This window comes from Hakea prostrata, chromosome 7 (assembly GCF_041222555.1).
Source record: "Hakea prostrata isolate BN-2017 chromosome 7, UWA_Hpros_2, whole genome shotgun sequence".
NCBI lineage: Eukaryota > Viridiplantae > Streptophyta > Magnoliopsida > Proteales > Proteaceae > Hakea > Hakea prostrata.
This window is the reverse complement of record NC_142606.1, coordinates 71,891,273-71,900,150: the sequence shown is the minus strand read 5'-3', so window position 1 is coordinate 71,900,150 and position 8,878 is coordinate 71,891,273. Positions and strand designations below refer to the sequence as shown.

Below are 8,878 nucleotides of genomic sequence, written 5' to 3'. Positions count from 1 at the left end.
TTGATAAAGGATGGTCAACGATAGTGGGGTCCTCATAACCTGTAAAGTAGTCTAAAGAACAAAAATAAATAAAAATGAATGAGTTCATAGAACTCATTAAGGTAACTATCATTCACATCATATATTCTTCCAATTTTCCATGTCATAATTTGTAAGACAGTTATGTATTTAATAATATAACCAAAAAAATGCATGGTGATGATATGAGGTTCTTAACTCTATAATGTAGTCTCTAAAGTAAACACGCATTAAGTCATACACCAATCTTCTTTGGGCGGTCACTCTTCCCTCACGACACCAAAGTATGTCTGTTGGGTTCTCCGCGGCTATTGGGTAAAGTCTCATCAAGCCATGATTGGGGATCAAGTCACCACTCTCTCACATTACCATTGGTATAAGATTTGACGTGTGTCAGGGATAAACCTAAGCCCAGTGCAAAGTCATACGGTCTCATACTACATACAGTCTGGATATCTCCCATCATGCCTAGTGCTATGTTGGTTCAATACCTTCCTATCTATGAATGAAATTCTTCAACGAGAATAACTGTTGGATCCCATTCCTTAACCCAGTGGTCATCCACATATAATAAACAGGATGATCTCCATGTCCTCTCACGGGTTGGTTACTGATCTTGAGCGCCAGGGAGCCCTTATCTATTATTATATACAACCCAACCTCTCTATGATGATAGTGTGCCTGCTCAATATACAGGACCCACCCACTAGCATCATGGGTTAATCGGCTTCAATACCCCTACAGGAAGGGTAGTAATACTCATAGGGATTCATAACCCAACACTTCTAGACACATATAAATCATGCAATTGGGTTTAACGGCACCACATAAGGTTACTAGGGTAATGGGCGAACCCACAACCCTAGTGGAAAATATAAGGTAGACAAAATAATAATATTCCCTCTCTCCCTTCACATACATTTACATTCCTTTCCATTCTCATAATAATAATAATAGATTTAAAGGCAAAGAGCAACATCATAATTAATAGTTTTACCTTCCTTTCGTGCAAAGTCACACACAAACATAGTATGATAAATAGAAAATTACAACAATTTATATTTAACAGAAGACACCAAAATAACAACAATTAATTAAATATAATGTGGTTAGTTATTCCTCACCTTCCAACTAGATTCCTTTCCCAAAGATCAATAATTCCTTCCCACAAGAAAGTGACAAAAATATAATTTATCCTATACAAGAGGATTAACAAAATAAAGTAGAAATTAACTGGGTTTAGAAAAATGTCTCAAAATATTATCATAAAAACCCAAAAGAAAACTAGGTTATAACTCGCCTTTTTAACCTAAATCAGCTAAAAGTTATAAATTTTCGCCATCGATTTGAAATCGAAACAAACAAAACATTGGGAAAGTCTAATTGGCAATAGAAAGATCATAATGATGCCTTCAATTTGATCCAATTCAATTTAGATCAAAAAGCCCATAATTGGCTCTCCTAAATCACCCGTGGGTGACTCGGAGAGTCAAAATGCAAAATCTTTCGCAAGGGGACTCACCATTACTCACTTATACTAGAAATGGATGATAAAACAAGAAAACAAATGTAACAATAATCCTAACATGCTCCCACAACCACAATTCCGTGAATAAAAATAAGAGAGTTGTTCACATAACTGTGTCTAAGAGAAGGATTAAAGAAATCTAACATTTCTTAATGCTTTCGCGAATATTTGAATCAAAAAATACCTTCGGAAGGATGGGAACCGCTCTTCTCCTTGGTTTCTCCTCTTCTCGCAGCCTTAACCTCGTTTTAGCATAAAAAATGCGGTTATGGGTGAGTTATAACTTAAAATAGGGTTTAAAAACTTGGAATTCTGTTTTTGCCCCGAAACAAAAAATGGGGGTGTGGGGGTTGGTTCACCCAACCGATCGGTCCATGGTTGGACCCCCAAACAAACTCCTATTCTAGTGATTTTTAGCTTGTTGGAAAGGTCTTTCGATAATCTTCGATTTGATATCTTATTCACGTCAATCAAAGTCTCCATCACCAATCTACAGACATGCCAAAATTGCCTTTCAACACCATCGTGACTAATCTTCTTTCTTCTTCTAAACTCCATGAGAGTTATCAAATCATCACTAGGTTCATCCATGATCATTAGGTCCTCTTTTGAACCTCCGGGCTCGACACAAATGGTCCATAGTTGTTGCCGACTCGAGGCCCGGGTTCGTGGTCCTGAAATCATGGGCTAACGGGTTAGAAATCTGGGGGATTTCACAGATGGTGAATAATTAGGTTGTTCCGCAGCTGCTTCGAATGGCGATACTACTGGTCATGGTTCGAATGGCGATACTACTGGTCATGGTTCGAACGGAGATACTATTGATCATGGTTCGAACTTTCTCTTGTTCTTATAGTTTCTAATTTTACCTACTCGAGAAAGATTTCTCAATCTTCAATCTCCTAAGATTCACTATTCACTAACCCATCCTCCCCGCTATGTTGTAACTTGAAATAAAACGGGTAACTTTGCATGTTGCCTTTCCTTCTATACAAACAAAGCAAGGAGCCTGCTACGCTCAGTCAAGGAACGAGGAAAACAAAATGGAATGAATGGTTGAAGTAGGAGAATTACCACCCAAATGGAACATCACCAACTTCTCATAACCAGTCATTGGGGTTACATCTAGTTGGAAAATATTAGGGTTGTCATAAATGAACAAAGAAAGTGTTGCATCGCTCTCGAACCTTTTTGAGGTGTATCGAAAGGAGCCGAAAGGGAAGGACTGCCAGAGGCGGACGGTAGAGTATAGCCAAGAGGCTTTCTTGTCTATAGAGGACCTAACAGAAGACCTTAACAACGATGGCTATTCATTTAAGTCTTTGGGTAGAACCACAAGATCTTTAACAAGGTAGAAATTCTCATATTCCATATGTACATGTCTCTGTGCTCGGATGAGTATACTTGTATATATCACAACTGCTATAAACAATTTTATGCTCCTATTAAAAAAAACATCCCCTTTTTCTTCGCTCTTCCATAACCGGTACAAAAATGGGTGTTTTTCTACGTTGTTTACCTTACTTCAGTCAATCAATAAAGGTAGGGGAGGGGGGAGCACTATGGTCCTACCGGACCCCTCAATTCTTTTGCATAGTTCGAGGGTCGGCTGCAGCAGAGCAGTGGGACATAGAGGCGCCCTCACCTAGCATAAAGGGCAGGTATAACAGCACCACACCTCCTATTAAGAAAAGAAAAGGTCAAGATTTAGCTTCCAAATAAGCTCCCAAGAAAGACTAACAAAATAGTGTCTGACTTCCAACCAATTAGCCTTTGTAATGTTACGAAATTCTGACTAAAATTTTGGCCAACCGTCTCAAACCACTTTTTTCAAGTGTGATTTCCCATGTTAAGGAGCTTTTGTGCCCAATAGAGAAGTTGCTGTTATATCATGATGGCTCAATAAATGTTCCACTTTATGAACAAGACAAAGAGAAAGATTGATTATGTAGCCCTAAAGCTTGATATGTCCAAAGTATATGATAGGGTTGAATGGGGCAAAATCACCAAATTGTTTGAACTCTAGGCTTTTGATACACACAGATGCAATATGATCCACAAAATAATATATTTTGCCTCTTTATCGATAAAGTTGAATGGAGGTCCTTTTTTGTGGTTTTAGGATCTAGAGAACTAAGGTAGAATTGTCCGTAATGGATGTTTTCTCTAGACTTCTATCGGAATATAGGAGTAATGATTTGTTCTATGGCATATAAATCGCCAGACAATAAAGCTCTCATCTATTCTTAGCATATGATAAATTTCTTTTTTATCAATGCTAAAAAACAAGATGTGCTTGCAATAAAAGTTGTTGTGGAGCTATTCTCGAATATCACAGGTCAGCAAATCAATTTTGAGAATAATGGAGCTTTTTTCTCTAAGGATGTGGATAAAGGAAACAAAAATGTCATCTTCTCAATTTTGGGTATTGCATAAATGAAGAAAAATGCAATCTACCTTGGTACAAACTTATTCCATAAAAGGAACAAAACCAACAATATCCAGTTCCTTCTTAACAAGATGAATAGCAAATTGTGTACATGGAATGTTGTAACTTTATCATATTCAGGAAGAACTATACTAATGAAAGTTGTGCTCCAACCACAATCCCTATACCACATGCAATGTTTTCGATTGCCAAAAACCTTTTGTAGAAAACTAGACTCTCTATGCCAACGATTTTGGCTAGGAAACCTCAAAATCAAACCAACTAACCCTCCTCTCATGGGATAGATGTTGCAAACTGAAAGAATTTGGAGGGTTGGATTTCAAAATGATGGAAGATATAAATTGTTCTCTACTGCTTAAATAGGGATGGAGGATGATTAATAATCCAGAGTCAGTGTGGGTGTAACTCTTGAAAGCTAGATACTTTCCTAACACTTCACCCTTTGATCCCAAAGTTTAAGGAAAATGGAGGGGAAAAAAAGAAAAAAAGGAGAGGATCATGGAATTGGAATAGTATATGCAATATCCTACTAGTGCTCCAAACTATGATCATACGAAAAGTTGGAAATAGCAAACCCACCTCTTTCTGGTTGGATCCTTGGATAAAAACAACTACTAATCATACAATGAGTCAACCAAACTTTCAGATTTGGCCTACTAAAGCAATAGCGGAGGAAGTAATCAACTCCAATAGGCAACAAAACAGGGAGTATCCTCTCATTACTAATCTATCTAATTATGCTTACCAATCTGCCATGCTTTATTCTTTCACAATCACTATCCAATTATCCCAAACCCAAGATGAATGACATCTTTCATTTCGACAAATGGCAAGTTCCCTGTCAAAAAAGCAGGGCAAGCCTTGGTGAAATTAAAGAACCAGGACATGCAGAATACTTACTTAAGATGGTGGAATTTTTTTTTTTTTGAAAATTGCCACTTCATCCTAAGTAAGTTTTTTTTTTGGTCTTGTGAATGCAAGGCTTTCTATTAAGACAAACCTTTCCAAATGGACAACAATCAACCCAACTTGAGACTTATGTGGTGCTTCTGATGAATCAGCCTGGCACATCTTCCTTTTCTGTGAATGGACAAAGAAGATTTGGATAGCGGGACCATTAGGACTTTGGACATAGTTCATATCCAATAACTCTTTCTTCTAACTATGCAAGTCTTTATTTTTAAACTCAAACTTGAATACACAATCCAAGGAATGGTTTTTTTCTCTGTTCATAATAATTGTTACTTTATATGGAATGAAAGAAACTCTAAGGTTTATAACAATAAAAAACAACCTCATAAGAGTAATGAACAATATAAACAAATGGATAATGTATTTACACCTACACCCTGAGGCTCTTATAGAATGCAGGGTTCTTGATGACAACCGCATGCAAAACACACAAGCAGGATATGTAGTCACTTTATTGTGTGTAGGGGTACCTAATGATCTTCTGAACATGATAGATTGGATTGTGGGTCTTGTTGGGATGACAATATCCAATTTGTTTTGTAAGCATAGGAAAAATAGACTCTGGTACGATAAAAGAGGCAATGCCACGTGGCATTATTCAAGGCATGGGCAAAGGAATTAGGAGTAAGAAATACAAATTAATCAAACTTGGTGCCATGAAAAAGAACTACTAGCCATGCTCAAAGGCAATGATAACAACATATGGGCTCTAAAGTTGATACCCATTTTCATGGAAGTAATTAGTATCACAAGAAATTTGAAGTTGAGCAAATTTCAATCCCACATCCTTAACCAATGGTTATTAGATCTAATTCCATCTAGTACTGTTAAGAATAATGATATAAAACTCTCTACTTTAAATTATAACTGTATGTACTACTTCAAGAAGATGGATTCAATGGATCAAATATCTTGCTTAGTATCGTGTCATGTTCTGATTGGAAGTAATAAATGTAGTAAACAATTGTATATAAAATAGTCATTTTAATAGCACATGTAATTAACAAGAATCATCTTTTGACAATATAGAAGTTGCGTGGACCATTTTTCCAACTTCTTTTTATTATTATTATTATTTTATTTTGATTTTCTACCCAAAAAAATAAGAAGTTGGAAAAATGGTGGTCGACAATTCCAAATTTACACGTTTCTTTTGATTCCATTGGTTTCTAGGGTTAACGAATCCTTCAATCAGATCATATTAATCAATTCCGGGATTTCCTATTTACCTTTATAGCTGGTCTCCACTACCCACACCCTTTTCTTCTCCAAATCAAAAAAATGATTTTCTCACCAGCAAATCAAATGAAAGTTTATGATTTCTAATGTTGATTTTTTAACTCTAATTAGATTTCTTCACCAGGAAGACAGAAGAAGATTTTTCTTTAATGATGTGATTCCTTGATGATCAAATCAGATATTTCCCATAACAATGAAAACTCGAAAAAAAAAGTTAGGGTGAGCAACCAGAAATTCAGAAAGAGAAGAAGTGAAGAACAACCACATTAAGAAAAGACTCAAAGAACGGTAGGTGGATCATTGCTCATCATATACCCACAAAATTGAAAACAATAAATATTTGTGAATATCATTTGCTTTTAAATAAATTGTTACAAAATTTTACCAGATTAAGTAAAAGAGAAGAACTTGAAATTATTCTTCTTCTTCTTTGTATGAGTTGCTACCCAACTGTTACAAGTTCAAGACCAAGTGAAGCTACAAGCTAAGAGAACTTGGTTAATTATAACTGGAGCTCTAACTGATTCTTTGTTCCACCAGCAGCAGCAGCATCAGCATCGGAAGCCAATCCGAGCCACTTCTTGCTCTCACCCTGTTTGGAAGATGTCACAGCTGGGTTGTTTGCATTTGCAGGTGGGTATGGTGCTTTTGCACTAATCCTGTCTTTTCTCTTCTCCAGAAACCGGTGGAGAGAAGCTTTCCTTGCAATTGGGAGATCTGTAACAATAGAAATTAAAACATACATGATCAATACCTGAAACATCTAATCAAGGAAAGAAGTTCTTTAAAGGAAAAGATTTCCTGGAGGGCTATTGTAATTTATAAATATACCTGAGACAATTGGGCGAGGGGGCAGCTGAGGCTGTTCTTGGTTGGTTGCAGTGGCAGGGGTAGGAACCAAGTTGGAAGTGGTCTGGTTGGGCTGGTCGGTGCCGGAAGTGGATGTAAAGGCGGTGGTGGGTTTTTGAGAGCTTCCATTGCTCGCCAGAAGCATGATTTCCTTAGCCTTCTCAGCTGGGAAATCATCAAAGACAAGAACTTTTCCGGCGTAGAAAATTGTCATTTGAGATGAACCCTTGACATTAGCCGCCTTTTGGTCGTCCTCTGCGGGAATGGAGGAGGATCCATGAGCAAAACCGGTGTGTTGAGGGAAGAGATCCATGGATTGGATCTTCCGATTCGCTGTCACCATCTCTTCACTTGAAGCTTCGGACGACATCTCCAAGTTTGGTAATAGATTCCTCGTCGTCACTGTTTGAGCAGAGCATGTTTCAGGTTTTCCTGGAGATTAAAAAAAAATTGAATTAGGTTCATTTTCAACCTCAATAATTCATGAAATTACTCCAAAAGAATCAAAAGCCTTCCAAGTTTCAGTTACAAAACAGAAAGAACACGATTATCCACCAAAGATCTGGAAAAACCCCCAAGAAAAATATAAACTTGAAGATCTGCAAATTAGCAGAATACAGAGTAGAATTGGGGAAAATATCTATATCAATTCAGAAATTTGAAAAACTGAAATTTGTTAACTACTTCCCAGAAAAACTAGGGCAAGAAAACATAGTACGATCCAAGATCATCGATTGAGTTCAGAACTAAAAATACCTTTAGCTTCCGGATTGCAAGTGACTCCCATGTTCATCAGATCTCCAAAACTCCCTCTCTCCTTCAAATACTGGCTGAGCAAACTACAAGTCTGCGAGAAGTTAGGTTTGTCGGCCAATCTCATCATCTTCTTGCCGGAAAAGCTTCCAGTTTCGGAATGATCAGACAAACTCGACATGATTCACGGGCGTAAAAATTGAAAAATCCTTAAAAAAAACCTTAACGGAGGAGGAGAATTAGATCGCAATCGTAATCTTGATTCTTGTAAGGTAAGGCTTGATGATTATGAAGAACAAAGAAAAAACTTGAGCGATTGTGAAGCGATGAGGAAGTCTTCTTTCCCTTGTTGTCTTTAAGTATTCTTGCTTCCTTTCTTTTCTTATCTGGACTTGTTTGGCACGTAGCCAATAGTCAGTAATGGGAGTAATAAATTAATAATGTTTATTGGCACGAGGAATAAAAACCCAATTTGCGTTTTTTTTTTATTTTTTATTTTATTTTGAAACTTCCCACTCACTGCTTTTGAATTTATTTTATTTTTTAATTAAAATCGATAAATAAAATAAATGGCTTTTGAAGCACGTGTTGTTTGCGTTTGAAATTGTAAAACCGAAGGGGGGTGATGGGGCCCAGGGGTGGGTGGTGGTGGCAATTGGAAAAGGCAATTACTTAAAAAGCGGGACTCTTTGTTTGGTTGTGTGGAAAGAAGATAAAGGTAATTGTCATGTCCATTAGAACGTTTAGATTCATTCAAGATTTTTCAAGTCAATTGAGTAGACTAACTGACGGCATCTTGTTCCCTCCTCCCTTCTTAGACCTTACACACTTCTTCCACTCATGGTTTAAAGTATTTTATACCATAAAGACAATTAAATGACACTCACACTGAGGCATTCGATTCGATACATAAGAGTGTCAAGTGCGTATCGAAACTGTTTAATCGTATCAAACTGTACCGTTCAAAATTCGGTACGATACGTACATAAACCGAATTTCTTTGGTATGGTTCCAGTATATATTGAAGTCGTATTAAATTGGTACCTTACCAAATTAAGGAATATAAATGT

At 36.9% G+C, this 8,878-nt stretch overlaps 1 protein-coding gene across 1 annotated transcript; it reads right to left on the bottom strand.

Moving 5' to 3' along the window:
- Window positions 1–6,104: 6,104 nt before the first annotated feature.
- On the bottom strand, window positions 6,105–8,203 carry JAZ1 (jasmonate-zim-domain protein 1). The gene is made up of 3 exons (XM_089164173.1): window positions 7,812–8,203; window positions 7,038–7,487; window positions 6,105–6,923 (listed from the first exon to the last, which is right to left on the bottom strand). Exons 1-3 carry the CDS (start codon window positions 7,987–7,989, stop codon window positions 6,709–6,711), a joined length of 843 nt encoding a protein of 280 aa, XP_089020299.1. The 5' UTR covers window positions 7,990–8,203; the 3' UTR covers window positions 6,105–6,708.
- Window positions 8,204–8,878: the final 675 nt, after the last annotated feature.

Excerpts from the sequence above, each read along its gene's own strand:
- JAZ1 (XM_089164173.1), bottom strand. The coding sequence starts at position 7,989 with ATGTCGAGTTTGTCTGATCATTCCGAAACTGGAAGCTTTTCCGGCAAG. Across the intron at positions 7,488-7,811 it reads TTGCAATCCGGAAGCTAAAG|GAAAACCTGAAACATGCTCT; the intron begins GTATTTTTAGTT and ends TTTAATCTCCAG. Across the intron at positions 6,924-7,037 it reads CCCTCGCCCAATTGTCTCAG|ATCTCCCAATTGCAAGGAAA; the intron begins GTATATTTATAA and ends CTATTGTTACAG.